This window comes from Berghia stephanieae, chromosome 7 (genome assembly GCF_034508935.2).
Source record: "Berghia stephanieae isolate SIO BIC M18660-M18661 chromosome 7, UCSD_Bste_1.3, whole genome shotgun sequence".
NCBI classification, from domain to species: domain Eukaryota; kingdom Metazoa; phylum Mollusca; class Gastropoda; order Nudibranchia; family Aeolidiidae; genus Berghia; species Berghia stephanieae.
In genome coordinates, this window is record NC_088366.1 from 27,876,313 (window position 1) to 27,896,862 (window position 20,550).

At 33.6% G+C, this 20,550-nt stretch overlaps 1 protein-coding gene across 1 annotated transcript in view; it reads left to right on the plus strand.

The window, feature by feature from the left end:
- Positions 1–1,613: 1,613 nt before the first annotated feature.
- LOC144976986 (multidrug resistance-associated protein 1-like) overlaps positions 1,614–20,550 on the plus strand; it is a 49,406-nt gene continuing 30,469 nt past the window's right edge. The window contains exons 1-12 of the mRNA XM_078921641.1: positions 1,614–2,104; positions 3,735–3,914; positions 9,549–9,671; positions 11,080–11,208; positions 11,759–11,899; positions 12,868–12,929; positions 13,979–14,128; positions 16,245–16,419; positions 16,651–16,703; positions 18,486–18,666; positions 19,594–19,722; positions 20,254–20,442. Of these exons, the coding sequence (XP_078777767.1) occupies positions 1,898–2,104; positions 3,735–3,914; positions 9,549–9,671; positions 11,080–11,208; positions 11,759–11,899; positions 12,868–12,929; positions 13,979–14,128; positions 16,245–16,419; positions 16,651–16,703; positions 18,486–18,666; positions 19,594–19,722; positions 20,254–20,442 (1,719 nt within the window). The 5' untranslated portion in view covers positions 1,614–1,897. The remainder of the gene's footprint in view (positions 2,105–3,734; positions 3,915–9,548; positions 9,672–11,079; positions 11,209–11,758; positions 11,900–12,867; positions 12,930–13,978; positions 14,129–16,244; positions 16,420–16,650; positions 16,704–18,485; positions 18,667–19,593; positions 19,723–20,253; positions 20,443–20,550) is intronic.

A 20,550-nucleotide genomic window follows, 5' to 3' on the forward strand; every position in this document is an offset into this window, starting at 1 on the left:
CCATGATGTTCTGAAACATTCTGAAACGAAACATGTGACAGAGGGTACTACATTTTTCTACACGAATTGTCTAGTTAGATTGCAAACATCAAGACTGCTCTCTCTCTCTCTCTCTCTCTCTCTCTCTCTCTCTCTCTCTCTCTCTCTCTCTCTCTCTCTCTCTCTCTCTCTCTCTCTCACTCACTCTCTCTCTCTTTAAATTCAAATGTGACATATTTTCCCAAAACGGTGTTATGTCGGTATGAAACAGGTGCCATTAAGGCGTTTTAACTTTAAAAGACCAAAACAGTGGAATCCATATAAAGTCAACACCTCTTGATAACATTAATTTTATTATTTTTTTTTTTTTGTGCTCTTTCTTTAAGTGTGTTCTGTTGATATTGGATAAAGTCAGCCTTGCTTTCAATCAACAAATCTTTCTGGTCCGGCAGTGTTGACTTTATGGTGGTTATCAGGATTCCACTGTAATGTAAACCCTTTGTTTGTATCAATTTAGGAATTAAATCCATCTTCTCGCTAAAACAAAACAAAAAATTATTCCAAGTATTATAGAATATTCGTCACCACGTATACTTTCAATTTCTAACATCCACCCCACTCTGACGTAATACCGTTTTGATGCAGTGGGTCACAAATGTTTTAAATGCACTCTATATGGTATTTACTTATGCCTTTGGTTTCATGGCGCTATATTTAAACCCTTTATCATTTGGACCGAGGTTCAGTGGGGTTTATAGGCTAATAAATACCCTTGTCTTTATGTAAACAGGGACACCTCTGAAAATCCAGTTAATGGGCTGATTAACCCAAAATGACAAGCGTTATATTTTCATAAGGGCCACGAGCATTGGCGTTATCATCTGAAGTACACTACCGTGGGCTAGAGCAAACATCTGTGTCTACTCATCAAAATATAGTCAACGGGTGACTGAATACGCAATAACCCTAACGAAAAACGTTTTACCGCTGTTTTTTAATTTTTTTTTTTTTTTATCATGCCTTATGCGCAATCATGTTTCATTTGAGTCAAAGAAAAAATCGATTTAAAAGTCTGAGAAGTTTGATTTCGTGCTAGACAACGCCAATAGAACAGTGCAACTAAAAACAATTCTTAAAAATCAACTTTTAAAAAATAAATGGGGATCAAATACAGATCTCTTGAATATCGGTAATCGTGTATCATCTTGTAGTCCAATTATTCTTTCTGCTTCGTCCGGCTCTGTAACATACACACCTTTTTTTGTTCTTATCTTTCATCTACCTCCCCATTAGGCAATATGGAACCGAATTTCTATTTGTACGATATAAATCGCCCTTTGGACTTCTGTTTTGTATTGCAGAGGACGACAGATAGCAATAATGACAATAATAATAATAATAAGAAGAAGAAGAAGAAGAAGAATGATAATAATAATAATTATTATGATGACTGTTTCGCTTATATGTTCTAATAGGTTAAGTATACTAAAGAATTATAAATATAGCAACTCCGTAATAGCTTGTCTTATTTACTTAAATATTGGTTGGGATGAGGTATCAAGTGTGTTATCAAACATGTGATAAAACGATAAGATTTGACATATATACTATTATATACTATATGATAAAGATATAAAAGATAAATAAAATATTATTTATCGGCAGCTAATCATGCCATCTGAGTCCCATTGTCATTGTTCAATACTCGAGGTTGAAACTTCCAGTTTGTATTTTTCAAAACGAAACAAAAAGATTCATTGTACAAGGTGTCAAACTTTTTTAAAATTTATTTTAAAAGGTCGAGGGGCTAAATCTCGGCTGGTCGCTGGTGGTAACAACACACAAAAATTCTAGTAAATAGAACAAATAAACAAAATAAAACAAAATAACATAACAATTGTAGTAGGTTAAATCACCGATGGAAGAGCCGAATTCAAGAGCAACTCTAGAAGCCTCGACGGCAGCAGAACTAACAGCAACTACAGTTCCATATTTCATGACGTTTTCAGGATATTTCAGCATCATTTCTTCTACATCTTTCATTTCAAGGAACACAACCAAAGAACCAGTGTCCAATTCTAGTCTGTCAAGTTTTGAAGAATTCTGTGGAAATTCTCCTTTCTGGGTAAGTTGGTTGACATGATGTTTATCTGTTGAATAATAGGCACTTGTATATAGCGCATTTCACATGTTTAATAAATCTCAATGCTTCATTAATCTACAGAGCAGACCATATTAAAGTGCTTCTACATTTCCTTTCAAATAGATGGAATAAAATTGAATTCAATAGTCTGATGTCACGTCGCCCAGCAACGGGGGTCATCGTGGTTCTAAACAAAGAAAATCGGTACTTTTTATTCTTCATGCTGGCTAGAACTTTTCATATGTCTTGTGATCAGAATGTGTAAAAGTCAACACTTGATCAGATTTATGTTTTTTTCCCTCTGGTTACGCTCGTCGGAGAAATATTTCATAAGGGCGCCCGCCATTGTTCCGATAGTTTAGAGCCAGTTACTAAGTTACCATTCGTCATTCGAGGGAAGTGACGTTACGACTGTTGAAGCGTATTGACGTCACTCAGGTCTTTGTTATTGATTTTTGCCATCCGCGTTTATGAGTAATTCTCACTAAACTGTATTAACCAGAACATAAAGGTTTAAGGTTACACATAGTTTTGTGTGTTGGTCCGTTATACTTCATGTATGGCAATTTTGTGAGCTTCGAAGTCTAAGCCAAGCGCACACATTGTCTATATTAACCACTGTCTATGAGTAGGTACTCATTCATACCCACGTTTACTTGCGTTGTGTTGTAAATCCCTCGTTCAAGGACACAAAACTGGATCGATTGCCACCAATACTTATCAATATGTTCACGTAAACATCTATTGATGGTAAAATACTCGCAACATCCGCCAGTCGGATATAACGTGCCGAACATACAAAACATTTTGTAACCTTGAACTTTTGTAGTCTGATTGATATAATTTAGTGAGCACTTATCACCAACTTGGTTATCTCACAACAATAACAAAGAGCTGAGTGACGTCAACGTTGTTCCTTCTATCCATCTAAACATCAACATATCAACTTACGTCTCTAAATCATAGCAATGATCATCTTGAATTCATTCCACAAAACTTCTGCCCTGTTTGGCTTTTCGTGTGTATTGTTTCTACTTTTTATGTTAAATTGTGTGATCTGATGGTGTTCAGATGCAGTGACCGATACACCCGATGAGTCCTTGTAGTTGCAGACAATGTAAACCACCAATAAAATTGACTCACAATAAAAAATTTGCTATTAATGGTCAATAAAGCAAAAAATTAAATATGTTAATAACATTGTTATGGACGGATTGTCTTCCATGTGTATGTGTGTGTGTGTGTGTGTGTGTGTGTGCGTGCGTGCGTGTGTTTGTGTATAATATATATATATATATATATATATATATATATATATATATATATATATATATATTATATATTAATATATATATGTATATATATATATATATATATATATATATATATATATACATATATATATATATGTGTGTGTGTGTGTGTGTATATATATGTGTGTGTGTGTGTGTGTGTCCGAGTGCCTTAGACAAGAGACAAGATAACATGTAATTTCCACCTCGCCTTGAGACTGACAAATTATGCTCAAAGTCGCTTAGAACTTGGTAAAGAAACAATACAATGCACAGTTGACGCCATTAACCAATAACATACCTATCTTTACTCCTTACAGGATACAAATTTGTTGTTGAACAGTTCTTACCCAAGATTCACAAAGTGTTTCCAACAAGTCGCTGTTGTATGGATTCCTTGTTTGGTGTACATTGTGATCTGTGCCCCATACCTTCTTTATCTTTCCAAAAAGCCGACATTCCCAACAATTCGAACAGGACTTGTCAAGGCGGCAAAGACTGTAAGTTAATCGTGTGCGCTCTAATGACTTTAAACTTCAGGTTATCTTTGAGGGGTTCTCTATTGTTCAGTTTGTAGAGATCTAGCTTCACAAGCCGGACGAAGAACCAGATTTTTTTTTCTGACCCTCCCTGTCCACACATTTGTGATTGAATAGCTGGGTCTGTTAGATCTAGCTGAAAGTACTACGCGATTGACTAGAATCATATCAAAAGGGTGGTAAGCAATTGTTGCCGTCTGTTTACAGTTATAGAAACCGAATAAATTCTCGGCTCTAAAGGACTACTTCTATCTTTCAGGTATCTTGCATGCATGCCGATTGACTGATTGACCGAACTTTGTTTAATTAGGAAATTTCGTGTGAGTTTTCTAAATTCTGACCGAAAATATTCAATCATTGAATTAAAAAAAATTTAGACACAAAAAGTAGAGCGTCTTGGATCGATTATTTCATATGCCTATTTTTATTTTTATTTTTATTTTTGAATTTAAAAGAATACTATAAGATATTTTAAATAGATTTTTTTTCCATCCACAAAATGCCTATTCTTAGGGTTACAAGTTTCACGTTTGAAATACAGTCCAAGTCGCTTAATAGGACTCTACAGTTACGGATAAATCTTTCCAATAAATTCGTTTCAATTAACCAATTTCGCTTGTCTTGCCTCCATTGGAACAACTTATCAAGACTACATAATATATAGTTTGCAGTGACTTGATATATTTGTATTTTTTTTATAGTAATACAGAGCATCCTTTTATTTTTTTGTCTAAAATGTTAATTTTCCATTCTTCGCGCATTAAACATTACATGATATGAGTGTAGTTATGAGGGTAGATGAAAAAGAATGTGTTACCCCATCAAATAACTTTATATTTATTCGGAGTTATCACTTTGCCCAAATCTCTAAAAGATGCCAAATTAATCAAAGACTCATGAATATTGTTTCACAATAATCCACAACACATTATATACTTTCAATTTTAATCCTCACCGCATGCCTCGTCAGAAGCAAATCAACCATTGAGTAATCCCCTGTGCTCTCAGTAATTATCTGTTGCTCATCAAGAAGGGTAACTGGCTAGATTACAACACATGACTGTAGCAAAGAGAATGGAAGGCATAGAATTAAACGAATGAGAATACGTACGAAGCCTAAAAAGTGTCCACCAATGAAAGCATTCAGCGCCATTTTGTTGTTGGCTGAGAATGTAGTAATTACCATTCATTCGGTATCTATGTCAACATAACGACACAAGAAAAACAGCAAACAATATCAAAATCCACAATAAAATGTTTCAGAACTGTTGCGTATATTTATGGCACAACGAAGCTGTCAAAAAATGAAGTTAGAGAATGTGTGTAATCATGTATTATAATAACCTGTAATGTGTTTTCCAACCACCACATCATCTACTACTACACCCACCACCACAATATCATCACTAACACTACTACTACAACCACCAGCCCCACATCATTATCACTACCACTACTACTACACCACCATCAGCACATCATCATCACTACCACTACTACAATCACCACAACCACATCGTCATCACTACCACTACTACTGCAACCACCACCACCACCATATCATCATCATTACCACTACTACCACAACCACCACCACCACTACTACTACAACCACCACCACATCACTACCTCAACTACTACAACCACCACCACAATAGCATCACTACCACTACTACTACAACCACCACAACCACATCGTCATCACGACCACTACTACTACAACCACCACCATATCATTACCATTACCACTACTACTACAACCACCACTACCACCATATCATTACCATTACCACTACTACTGCAACCACCACAACCACATCGTCATCACTACCACCACTACTGCAACCACCACTACCACCATATCATCACCATTACAACTACTACTACAACCACAACAACCACATCATCATCACTACCACTACTACTACAACCACCACCACATCATCATCACTATCACTACTACTACAACTACAACCACCACCACATTATCATCACTACCACTACTACTACTGCAACCACCACCACCATATCATCATCATTAAAATATATTTTTTTTTTTAATTGAGCTTTATATAGTGCAATATCTACTAAATGTGCTCAAAGCGCTTTACAAGGGGTCCCTGGTCAACATTTAACATGTAGGACGGGACATGACGCCTGTTAGGCGATATTACAATTTTTCGGACAAAGACAACTCTGTTAACGGCCAGGTACTCATTTTAACCTGAGTACGGTGAGAGAATGTGAGTAAAGAGCCTTTTCCAAGGACTCGACTATGCGCCGAGCGCGAGGTTCGAACCCAGGACCTTCCGATCCGGAAGCGAGTGTCATACTACTAGACCACATAGCCGCATCATTACCACTACGACTACAAACACCACCACCACATCATCATCACGACCACTACTACTACAACCACCACCACCACCATATCATTACCATTACCACTACTACTACAACCACCACCACATCATCATCACTACCACTACTACTACAACTACAATCATCACCACCACCACATCATCATCACTATTACTACTACAACTACAACTACAACCACCACCAACACCACATCACCTCACTAACACTCAGTACGACAATCACTACCATTAGGTTTTGGAGCTTTACTTCATTTGAAATAAGGAAACTTCGGAATTGTATTTGAATTGTGTTTATATATCATAATATAATTCTAATCAGTTATCTATTTAGAACTAGATACTATACAATATGTATGCCAAACACCACCCCAATTCCCCTTTCTTGTGTGCGGGAATTCCTCTTTCGGCATTGAAATTGAGTGTGAGAGAGTCATCACTACACACATAAACAACAGAAACAATTTAAAAACAAGACTATGACACGCAACCACTCATACACGAGGCTATACTATTTATCCTTTTCTCTATATAGAATAGGACAAGACAAACAATATCTTGACTCTCGCTACACTTCGCATTGATGTTTGTCGTCTCACGAGTTCAACTCTCGGTCGACCTGTCAATATTCCTTTTTGCCTCGGACGTAATCATTAATAGAATGTTGTGTGGTTTTGACCGTGAAGAAAACCTTAAGAAGTCACATTTATATCATTTTAGAGAGATCGTTTTGAATAATTTTGAGTTAAATGAGCGAGCATCAACTTGTTTTCATGAACGGCCGATCAGCGCTTGTTTACTATAGTAACGCGATTCCCAGCCAACATCAAAATGGCGGATATTTTTCTCATCGAGGCCGCTGGTTGGTTAGCCAATAAGAGCACCGTACGGTTTCCATTGGGTAAATTCCTTGATGGAAGGTGATAGAATCAATGCTATTGCTAATCAATCACGTTTTTGGTTCATTTGGAGACTCAAGATGGTTCCATTTTTGTTCCTTTTAATGTGAATATTCTCATGATTTTTATTATTTTGAAATAAACAATTCTTACAATGTTTGCTGATGCTCTGAAATCGTCGCAATTGGCCGGCATGTGTTCCGATTAACCAGTGGAAATTATATATAGAAATTATGTCACAGATTGATCGTTCCAATTAAGCGGCTGTTCCGATAAAGCGGAGTTCCAAATACCGGCTTCGACGGTACCAATCCTAATAGCGTTTGTTGGTTTCCTTATTTAATTTATTTGCTTATTTTAATTTGTTATATTCTATTTTTTTGAGCCGTTTAGCAGGGGCGACATGAGTTTATTTTTCTACTTTTTTAATTAACACTAATTGCATCGTATGACTAATATTCTTCTTGATGAGTGAAAAGAAAAGGGAACAGTTACATTAAAAATATGAAACAAAGTTTGTGTGGGTACATGTGTGTATGTGTGTGGGTATGTGTACGCGCGCGCGCGTATTTATTGATTTTTTTTTAGCTGCAATAAATATGATGTCTGGAAAGGTCTGGCAATTATCAGTATATCTGGCAATCTAATCTACGAACTCTTTTTACGAGAAAGTCGTAAGGGTCTCAATTTGTTTGACGTCTGCTGGTTGCAACTTTCTTGGAAGGCTTCAAAGATTTTGAAAGAATACTTCTGACCACTTTTAAGATCGGCGTATTGGCCAGTCCATAACTCTTAAATCAAGAACCTTGTGGTTAGAAATGAGATTTTTTTTTAAATGAAACGCTCTTCCAAAGTTTAGCATTCCAGTTCCAAACACGTCTAATAGTCTGATGACCATTTGAAAAGGTCAGGTGTTAGAGTTAGGCGTCGCTCTGTGAGAGCATCAATGTTTTTTATTTGCCTGAAAATAATATATTTAGATAATAATACATCGTAATAATCTAATATATAAGAAAATTAGATAACTATGGTTTATGCTTACAAATAATGGGACACAAAGTTTTCTTAGTTCACGTGTAAGTGTAATAATGAATGCGGGATCATTTTCAGTGTCGTTGCAATTTGTTCCAATGTTTAGATTCTTGGCTTCGGTCTGACCCCAAGAAATATACAAAGAACTAAAGAATATATGAATATGAACATAATTTTATAGTGCATTTCAAAATCATTTCCACTGATTTGCCACCATGCATTGCTCAACAATGCACTTCACGCGGTTTCATTTATTCCCCCCAGCAGGCCAAATCAACCATATATTTCAATTACAGGATCAGTTATGTGTTACGCATTCTTTTATCAACACTCTTACAATTCTATATTCGTCATTGCTTATATCATAAAAAGTGGTCCCTGCCACGGGGAGTAATTTTATGAATGTTTTGTTATCCACATGTTCTATATTGATCAAATGATCTAGGTCTAAGTCAAAGGAAATGATGGGATATTAGACTGGATATATGTACATTGCGATGTGCACATATTTGCAGGTCTGATAACCCAGATTGTTATGGACTCATTGTTGTAATGGACATACTCTCAAACCAATACAAAATTATTGTCCATTACAACAATGTTAAATCAAACCTATAATTGGGTTCAGTTACCAAACCTGCTAATGTTACACGTCAGCACATTGCCATCACTTTAGAAATGCATATATTATATGTTGCGATAAAGTAGTATAGTTGAAATATGACTCGGGACTGGTAGTCCACCCCAACCCGTTCCTGATTGTATGCTTTTGAAAACTTAAGAAAATTCCCAGTGTTTGGGCAAGAAGTCAAATAAAAGTCTACAAAAAATCCAATGTGGCAACCTGGTTGCTAGTCAAAGCATCAGTAACATTGCTCCACTCGACAGGGATCCCTGTTTTTTTAGGAAAGTACTGCAAAACGTACACACCCGAGTCAAGTTGAGTAAACTAATTAAGAGCCTTACCCAAGGACACAATGTCAGGACCTGAATTTTCCACAATCACTGTCACTTATCATGCCATTGACCATGATTAGCATCACTTGACTTCTGTGACAAAACAAGTTACTGTAATGTTTACATTTTACCCTTAGCTGTCAAAGAATATGAAATTAAATGCCCTGAGATCAATTTATGTTTCTTCATTTTTAATCACCTCTCTCTCTCTCTCTCTCTCTCTCTCTCTCTCTCTCTCTCTCTCTCTCTCTCTCTCTCTCTCTCTCTCTCTCTCTCTCTCTCTCTCTCTCTCTCTCGCTCTCTCTCTCTCTTTATTTATTTATTTTCAGACTTGTACAATTTGCTTGATTGTCATCACCATAACAACCGTTATAGTACGAGCCACAGATAAAAATCAAGATAATATCCCAGATGCTCTTTATGTTTCAGAAGGATTGAAGTGTGTCAGTTTTGTGAGTTGATATCTTTTTTATTTCATTGAAATTTTTATGTTGAATTGTCATTTGGGAAAGTCTCTTCATAATTTAAAGGGTATTGTCACAGGGTGAAATTTAACAATTCATATGTCAAATTATAAGCACAAAACTACTAGTTCAGTTTTACATCGACCATCATTGAGGGGATCAGGATGGAGGAGAATTTTGTTTTAAAGCTTTGTCCGCAGATACTTCATCAGGTGTCTAGTCTGCAATATTGTGAAGTTTTCACCTGAGTTTCTTATTTTTTCATCATTCTCAACTACAGCTAGTTTTGGATAGTCTTAGTTATTAGCAATTTTTGTTCAAAGTTTTAAACTCTTTTTATCACATGGGCAACAACTTTTTTTGCTTATAAAGTGGATGATTAAGTAACATAAGTATTTATTATTTGGGTTTTTTTTTTTTTTTTTTTTTTGGGGGGGGGGGGGGGGTTAAAAAATTAATTTACCTCAAAAGTTCCGGATCAAGGTGTTTAAATATAAAAATTGTATCTTGCCCAAATATTCTTTTCATACCTGTTAACATATACTATTTAATTAAGACTTAGGGAGCACTGTACAGATTGTGTCTTTTTTCAACACCAAAGCTTCCTTTCTGTAAAGACATGTTAAAAAAAGATGTTTAGTCATGCTATTGTGCATTCATTTTTGCTGTTTAATCCTCCACTTTGATTGAAAGAAATCTATTTATGGTCATTGCTAAAATATGTTCGTCTCAGTTCTCTTATTGTTGTTGCAAATGCTCTGGTGGTGATCATTTTTTGGTTGTAATAACCCACACATTTTGATGACCACCACAACTTCCACAAGAAGCAAACACGAGCCATGGATAGTGACTTTATTTTCCAAATGCCTTCCATCCCCCTATATCTGTTTTCTACTTGCTCTCTGTCTTTGTCTTGGTTTTGTCCTGGCCCTGTCCAGAAACCTTAGCTAGGAGAGAAATGGTCAAATGTATGTTTATACTTTTGGGAGATGTTTATTTTTTTCTTGTAAGTCATCTCTCTGTTATGTACTGTTATATTTGTTGTTTTGAATATCATGATTTGTAAACATTTGAGTGTATTCCTCTATAAGTACACAAATAACGTGCTCTTGGAATCTACATGTATTCCCTATTAGAACTAATTCCCTTTGTCTTACTTTTTCCGGAGTGTTTTTAACTGTACTTTAGAATTTATTGACTATGGGAACAGAGAGAATTTAGAGATTCTTCTTTCCTTTTTTTTTTATGATTAATAGATTTAGAATTAAGGCTATTTGTTCAACCAACCTCTTTTCGTTGAATACAAATATTTCAGTGTACATAAATATTACATTGTGAACCTGAATGAATTTATGGTATCACACATTACATACTAATAGATTTTGTTTGATTTCAGCTTTTGCATTTACTGGTCAGCCATATTGAAAGACGCAAAGGATTCGTTTCTTCCCTTGTGTCATGGTTGTTCTGGTTTGTCCTTTTCATCCTTAACATCATTCCTTTCTATAGCAACATCGAGGAACACGTGAGTTACTTATTATGGATTTTGTCATGGAAACATACATTTACAATAGTTGTTCCCTCTTTTCCACTCTGAATACACGGCTATATCATACATGTCAAAGCCAGTAATGTGAATGGTAGCTATGAATAATGCCTAGATCATGGACAGTTTATATCTCTGTGTCATTTACAAAAATAGATCAAATGCTTTATGACGTCTTTAAATGTATCATTGTGTTTACATAACTAGGGCTCCATAATGTAATCTAAAATATTGCAATGATTCATTTAATCTCAACTGATTTTTTAAAAAATATGGACAGAAGAGGTTTGTTTAAGAATTTGTAAAATTAGAAATTTAAGAAGTATTCTTTTTATCATTGAGTTGATTGCAATTCATCTCAACTTCATTATTTGTGAAAAATGAAAAGAATTATAATAAAATTCCAAACCTTGACTTGCTATTTCACTGCAATATATGATAATTTGTTTATATAATTAATAGTTATCAAAATTGTACCCAGTTTACAGAGTGATAATTTCTAATTTTATTTTGTCTTACTTTTCCACAGAAAAATGACTCTGATGAATTTGGTTTTGTCATCTTTATTGTTTACGCTGTGCTGGTTCTCTTTGCTCTCATTCTTGCATCTTTCGTTGAGCCAAGGCATGAGGTCTATCGCAAAGATTTGTCCACAGATACATCCTCGGGTGTATGTATTTTTAAACTAGTATGATATCCACAAATGAAATAAACTGTGCATCAGTTTTGCATAAAGATTATACAAATTAAAAGTACCGAAAACGATAGATTTCATGGTAAATAAAGGCCTTATATAATTATTTAAAAAATGTATATCATTTTAAAAAAAGCAAAATTGTTTAATGATGCTCTCAACAGTAAATTCTTACTATCCCAAAATCCTTTTTCAAGTAATGTGTTTGAATTCTGAGGATGTGATAATATTTTTTTCTTTCTTCATATTTTTGGTAAAACAACTATACTCTGATTGATAGAGAAGTCATACAGCACACCAAAAAGGGTCAAAGATGATACACTTTCAATGGAAATCTGCCAAACTAGGTTTTCATATGTTCAAAACTTGAGGCACATTATTAAATAAATAAATAAATAAATACACTTTTTTCATATATTTTTTCATATATTTTTGCTTTTACAAATGTGTATTACAAAAATGAAGTAAATAAGCATTGTAAAATGTATTTACATAATTTATAAAGCAATACAGTAAATAAATGAAAAATGAAAGTAATAGTAAACGTGTTTATACAAAATTACTGAAATACAAATATCTGATACATTTTGTGTAAGGCTTATATATTATATGATATAAAGAAAAGGTAGATTAAATATAAAGGAATGAGCACTTGGGCTTGTATTCTCAAGGAATGCCACTAGCAGTTTCTGTTGCTTGATAAAACTGGTTCTGCAGGTTGGAGAATGTCAACAGCAGTTTATGGTAATCACTTGAAAAAACTTAACCACATTTATGAACGGTTTTTTTTTCCTGCTCTCTAAGTAACACTTGGATTTTTTTTTAAACGTTCGTTTTTATTTTTACTAAATAAAAATTATCTGCGCTCCAAATGGGCCCTATGTACCGGTATCATTTTTTAAAAGAACATATTGTTTCTTATTTACATTACCCTCTTCTTTAAGGAAACAACACCTGAGTATAAAGTCTCCATCCCTAGCAGAATATCATACTGGTGGGTGACAAGGTTGGTAGAATTTATGCATTTTCATTGATGATATAGTGTTTTGGATTAACTTTAATTGGTGAATGGAAATACTGGTATAAAATCATTACAATGATGCTGATGACAACGATGATGAATGATAAAAATGAGGGGAAAAAATATAAGTTGACATTTTGATTTGAAAAATTATGTAAGTATAACGAAATAAATATATGTGTAAAAATATTTGAATCATTGAAATCAAATAAGAAAGTCGTCAATCAAAAGCTAACATGCACAGATTTTTAAAATATCTTTGTAAGAGATTTGAAAAGAAAAAATAATAAAAACTCCCTTTACTCATCTTCAAGGGAAACTTTTTCTTAAGGGTCTATTCCAAGGGAAGACTGGAATAACCCAGGTATCAGCTATAGTGAAATACCACAAAGTGACTGACATGGCGGTTTTTTGCCCAAAAAAAAAATCCCAAATTTTGCAAGCTAAAAACAGCAAAATTTGCAAAAAATTGAAGAAATTTGTGATTAATTTTCCTAAAAACTCTGAAGTAGTTTGTGAAAGAGAAATATATTTGTTTGTTTTTAAGGATTTCATGGCGCTTGCAACAAATGCAAGGTCATATCAGCACCAGTAAAAAGGACGAAATTTTTTTTCCCTTTTTTCTATTTTTAATATTTTTGTTTTTTTTTCTTTGCAAAATCTCGAACTTTTGAAAAAAAAAATGCAGATTTTGCGGCCGCAATGCAAATCAGTGATATTTTACGATTTTTTGCGGCCACAAGTATTGCAAAAAACTGCCATGCCAGAAGTGAGCTAGGGAGAGGTGACTTCTATGCTACACAATGCAGCAGAGAATCAACTTGGTACATTATTTGTACCCAACAAAGACCATGCTGCTGCATCACACTGCTTCCTCCTACCTCCACCACAATTCTAATGAAATATAGCTGTATTCAATAAAAATTGGAGATATTATAAGGGAATATAAAGCAATAACAAGAGGTATGCTAGTTGTGTTTGATATACACTAGATGTAATAATTCATACATTTGTTTACCATTCCATTTACACAGTCTAGTCATCTTAGGTTTCAAGAAGACGTTGGAAGATAAAGATATATTTGATGTGAATGCCGATGACAAATGCGAGCATTCATTGCCTTCATTCCTAGCAAGGTGGAAAAAAGAGACTGATAGGATTGGAAAATACAACAACAGAGTGAGGTATTTTCTTCTCATTAACATGTTCGAGGATTTTTATATATATATATATATATATATATATATATATATATATATATATATATATATATATATATATATATACATACACACACACACACACACACACATATATATATATAATATATATATATATATATATATATATATATATATATATATATATATATATATATATATATATATATATATATATATATATAATATATATATATATATAGCAATGACTATCCCGCACAAATCTTTGGGGCTCTTTTTCGCTTACGAAGTGCCCAAATTCGCGTCAAAATATGGGACAAAGCCGTTTCGTATATGCTATTTAAAAAATTAATTACCACGCTTTTTATCAATAAATATGTCTGAAATTTGGTAGACAATTAGTAAAGATGTCATTTTAGATTATGTCAAGCGACAAAACTCGTGCGATTATGAGAAAGCTGTTAAAAACAGATGTTTGCTCTTTTGAGTGAAATATTTCTAAAACTATCAAGAGCAGAGATTTTGTCGCAATTAAGGTTATAGATGCACATTTCATCTATTTATGTTTCAAATTTCATTGGAATATGGTAAGTACTTTTTACGTATTATCACAAAACATCAACCCAATTTACGCTTCAATGGGTGAGAAGAGGAGACAGCCATTTTCCCGCCCCATCGCTTGACACGCATGTGACGTCTGCGAGGCAAGGCTGCCAGATGGCCAGACTTCCACCTGACCAAATTCGATTTAAAAAGTGACTAAATAGATACTCGCATGGTTTTTGCTACTAAGACTGAACCCCTTAAAACTAATGGAATTTGGCAAAACATAAAATTGAATAGACCAGGATAAAAGTCACTGAGACAAAAATAAATAGATAAAATTTAATTTAAAAAATATAGTTCTATCTTTGGCCACATGCGTGGCAATCTGGCACTTCATCCACCAAAGTCTATTTTTTGGCATTTAAAAATTTTGTGACGTCATAGGGGTGTTAAACGTGTCGCTATTGTATTTTGTCTTACTCATCATTTGATAATTCGACTTTTTAACAATCTTTGACCACTTTGAAATAGACTTGTCCAATTTCTCTTTTCCTCACAGTAAATAAACACACACACACACACACAAGCTCTCTCTCTCTCTCTCTCTCTCTCTCTCTCTCTCTCTCTCTCTCTCTCTCTCTCTCTCTCTCTCTCTCTCTCTCTCTCTCTCTCTCTCTCTCTCTCTCTCTTTCTCAGAAATAAAATAAGACATGGTCTCACATACTATTTTTATTGATAATAATAATTTAGCAGGCATTTTTCACATCATTTTTGTGGGCTGTTAACAAAATATAACCCTTCGGAATTGTTCCAAATGATCAATATTATGTATATTTTAAAACAAAATTACTGTTGACCCTAGCCATACAGCTCTAAAACATTACAAGTTAGAGCTCTTCTGATGTTTTCATCATATTTTCTGAGAAATTTGCCCTAAAATTGCCAAGTTTCAATATCATATTCCGTGTATTAAGCGAGATACAGCCACAAACCATATAAAACGCTGGAAAAGCGTCCCATATTTTCCGTATTTTTTCTCTTTGTGAGTCATCCAAACAAATGACACCTTTGAAACTGCATAACTTTTTTATTTATGAATGGATTTTCAAAATTCAAATAGATTTTTACTCCGTGGAGATAGGGCTTTGATTTAAACGTAGCATTTCCCCACAAAAATAGAAAATAATTTCATACTCATTGCTAATATATCGTTGAACACTATTATTTCATGGTTTATGTTTTTATAATTTATAGATATATATAGAGAGATAGAGAGAGAGAGAAGTAGCACTTTGATACATCCTGGACATATGGGTGATATGTATGAGATAAAAGGAAATAAGCAAATAGCATTGTCAGAATTATGATTTAATTTATAGGGGGTAACAAGGTTTTCAATTACCATTTAGCATCTTATTAGTTTTATATTTATGATTTCACTTCACCCATTTATTTGTTTTTCTATGTTTGTATTTATAATTTATTTTGATCATATGGTATATTTATGAATCGGTATTATCACAATAAGTAAATTTCCTAAGAAGTCCACTTTTTATCATGATCTAACCGATAGACGTATGAGTATGACCAAGAGGATTGATGAAAAGACCCCTCTCCTAGATGGTGCGACTTTTAAGATCAAAGCAGAAGAAGAGACAGGGAAAAAGAAAAAGAAATCACCATTCAAGACCGCTTCTGTTCTCAGAGTTCTTTTAACTGACCATGGGCTCATGTTTTTTGGAGCAATGGTAGGTAAACATTTTGATTTATTGTTGTTAATGATGATGATGGTCGTGGTGGTGATTATGATTGTGATGATGATGATGACGATGATTATCATGGTGATGATGATGGTAGCAATGATGATGATTTGAAATTGAGGATGATGACAATGACGAAGATGATGAAAGTGATGGTAGTGATGATGAAGTTGATGATTATAGACCAGAATCAAACTTTGATTTTCCTTGAATCTCCAGGCAGTCAAGACAGTTTGTGACGTTTTCATCTTCGTAAATCCCAAGATTACAGAGTAAGATTTGGCTACTCCAGTTAAATATTTAAATTTATGTTATTATTAGATGCATACCATTCCTGTTTTACTGTAAATTAATTCTCAACATGAGAATTATTTGTGATTGGCTGGATCTGGAAATCAAGTGAAAAAAGGAGGGAATATCAGTTGATAGGTATACAGTGCTTAATCAGAACAATGCCATTATGCAGAATCGTTCGAATTGAGGGGTTTTCCAAATAATTGATTCTGCTTATGAATTCCATTGAAACACCTATTGAGACTTAACATATCTTTTGAAGTGGATATTTATATATAATAATACAGAGCTAAACTACCACATGACATAATTGAGATCACAGATCCCACATCATTTCAATGCATTTTCCACACAAGAACACTGGGAAATTTGAATGACTTGAGTGACAGGATTAGTGTGATGTGATAAATAACATTTATGTGTGTAAGATTTGCGATGATGGGCACATTGTGCCTTTAACATCTTATGGACTTGACCTTGAACTTGAAGAGCATTCTTGGACTACATTTAACATGACAGATGTGTGTAGTCATGATGATAGATGAAAGAGAATATGTTACCCTATCTTATAGTGTTGCATTCATCCAGAATTTTCATTAAACGCATATCAATAAAAAGCCAAATGAATCAAGGGCACATGAATCCTGTTCCACAATAATCCATAACACATTTTACAATTACAATTTAATCAACACTGCATGCCTCGTCAAAAGCAAGTCAGCTCACTAAGACTATCAAATTGCTAAAGTTTATCATATTACCAATTTAAAGGGAATGAGAGAGGATAGACTTGTTCCATTCAATGGGTTTATTCATGTTTTTGGATTTGTATCCAATCTGATTACTTGGAAAGAAATAATTCTTAAAACATTTGCTGAAGCACTGAAATTGTTCCAATAACCGGCATGCATTCCAATTTTACATATAGATCGTTCTGATAAAGCAGAGTTCCAATACTGGCTTTGACTGCATCTTGTGAAACAATGTTCACCTCAGCAAAGCTACCTTTGATTGAAAAAAAAAAAGAAAAAGAAAAGACAAAAAAAAAAATACCTTGGTGTAGGAAACAAATAGACAAAGAAACGAACAAAAGTTAAAATCCTTAACTGTAAGCCTGGCATTTTAGACAATATGATTATCTTCTTGTTGTATTACTAAGAGGCTAATAAATTGAACTAAGCCAAGACTTAAACAAAGGTTAGGAGCTGAACACTTCACACACCACATATGTGGCGTGTACATTCGTGTCTAATTGTCACAAGTTAAGCTAACCCAGATATTTTGAATAGTCTTAGAAACTAATTTTGAAGATATAGTGGCAGGCTTTTATTATGAAATCAAGGAAGATATAATGATGTATTTATTGAATATATATTGTGAAGACTATTTACACAGTTTTCAAAATTCTGGATTTGATCATTGTGCAAAGGAATGGAAGCACATAATACATTCCGGCATCATTAAGCATTGAATACCGCACAAAATTTGTTTCTTACCACCTTTTTTATAGGGTACAATTCTAATGCATCACAGCTTCCCTATCACTGCTTGGAAAACAACAGCTATTGTCTTCGAAACCAAAGTAGAGTCATTTTTTGAGCCTCGAGTTGTAATAGTTGCCATTTTATCACTGCAATGTCAATAAGAGGCAAAACTGCTTTTTATTTCACATTGTGGGGTTATGAAATTTACCATTTTATACAACAAGACTGTTTTAGATTGATAAACTAGACAACTTTAGAAAATATTTCTTCATTCAGAGCATTGTTAGATTACATCACAAACAAAGAAAAGTACCCTGAATGGCGTGGTTATGCCCTAGCTGCATCCTATTTGGCTGTCACAACCATCAACTCTGCCGGCTCCAACCAAGCTATTTTCTACACCAAGCGAGTGGCTTTACGCATGAAAGGGACTCTTATCAACGCAATATATAGAAAAGTAGGAGTTTCAGATATCACTCTATTCCTTTATGTCGGAGTCTATTTAGTTCAAAGAAATGAATTTTTATTGAGCAAAAAATTATAACATGCTACATTTTACACAACAGTTTTACTTGTTCTGACATTTGACTAAATGAAATTGATTTTATTACTTTACAACTTATCAGTATGGATCTTTTATGTAACCATATCCACTCATATCTGTTATCCATTCATATTGATTTCTTCCTTGAATTTATTTGAATTTGACTTAACTTTGGCTGGGATTCTTATTCAATTGTTATGTGTTTTTTGGGAAATCATATATTTTTTTCTTATAAATCATATCTCTTTATTGTATATTGGTATATTCCTTTTTGTCATATCCATGTGTTTTGCTAGTATTTAAATATATCCCTCAGTAGGTATCCTGGGTCTTTGTTTGGCAGCTTGTGCCTGTTTTAAAGATTAAAATTTTAAAGAATCAAACCATTCCCTTAGTCTATACTTCTTTGGGTACTTGATCTGTTCAGAGTTATAATATTTTAATTTCACACAATCTTTCTTTTAAATGGTCCTGGCATTACTTCAGAAAACTCATACTTATTAATATTGGATTGATCAATTTTATTATTGTTTCTGGTTTTCAGCCTGTGAATATTTTAAAGATTAATTATTTTTTTTAGATAATAAAATCCATTACCTTGTTCTATATTTTATTTTTTCATCGATGGTCCATAAAAATGGCCACCCATCACAAATGAGATGACATTGATTAATAGTCCTGTCAAGACAGGTAACTAAAGTAGAACATTCATCTTGCATGCAAAACAAAATTTGAGTTCTCATTTATTTGAATTTTTAAAAAAATTCAAATGATGAGTCAATTACCATTGTAAAAATATTCAGTGATCATATGTATATAGATTTTTTTTTTCATTTTCAGTCCTTGACCGCAGCAAGTATTGGTGATGAAACATCAAAGGGAGAAATTACTAATTTAATGGCGGTAGATTGTCAAAGGATAGAAGATCTTGCCAATTACGTCTTTCTTGTTTTCTCAGCTCCAATACAGGTGAGGTGATAACTGCTTTCAGTAGTGTTGGCCTTAGTATACGCTCAGCCCCATAATTTTTCAAAACTCATATTTTCACTTTACCTCACTTTTTTTTTTCAGCACATTTTGTAATTGATTTGTGTTTACCCTTTTGATCTTAAAAATAGAATGATCTTTAAATAATGGTGTCCATGTAACTTGGAAAAACTATTTATAATCGAGAATGGTCATCATGTCCTTTTAACCGACACATTGTAGTTAATGTTTTAAAGACAACAGTGCCTACAGATTGAATGGAAAAGGGAGTGTTTGTACAACTTTTGAAGCGTATGATATAATGTCTTTGTAATTTGGTAAATCAATATTATCATTAACAATTGATATTATTTTCAAAGAAAGCAAAATTATGTTAAATGTATACCAGTATGACTAAAGGAATGCATGTGTCGAAATAAAATGGTATGTTTGTTTTTTTAATCAATTATTTATTTTTTTAAATAGTAAACAATATTTTTTTTGATTTTCATGATTTTTTTTTCTTATTTTCAGATTGCACTCGCAATATACCTTCTTTATGAGCAACTTGGAGTTGCTGTGTTTGCAGGGCTTGGTGTGTTGTTTTTGATTGTTCCAGTCAATACTTTCATTGGATTGCTTTACCAGCGATGGCAGAAAATACAGATGAAACACAAAGATAATAGGATAAAACTGTTGACTGAAATTTTGAGTGGAATCAAGGTAAACAATTTTTTAAAATATGAACATGATTTTCAAAAAAAAGTTTTGATTAAAAATTATAGTGTGATCTGGGATATAGGGCCTTAAGCAATTGCATGCAATAGAGCT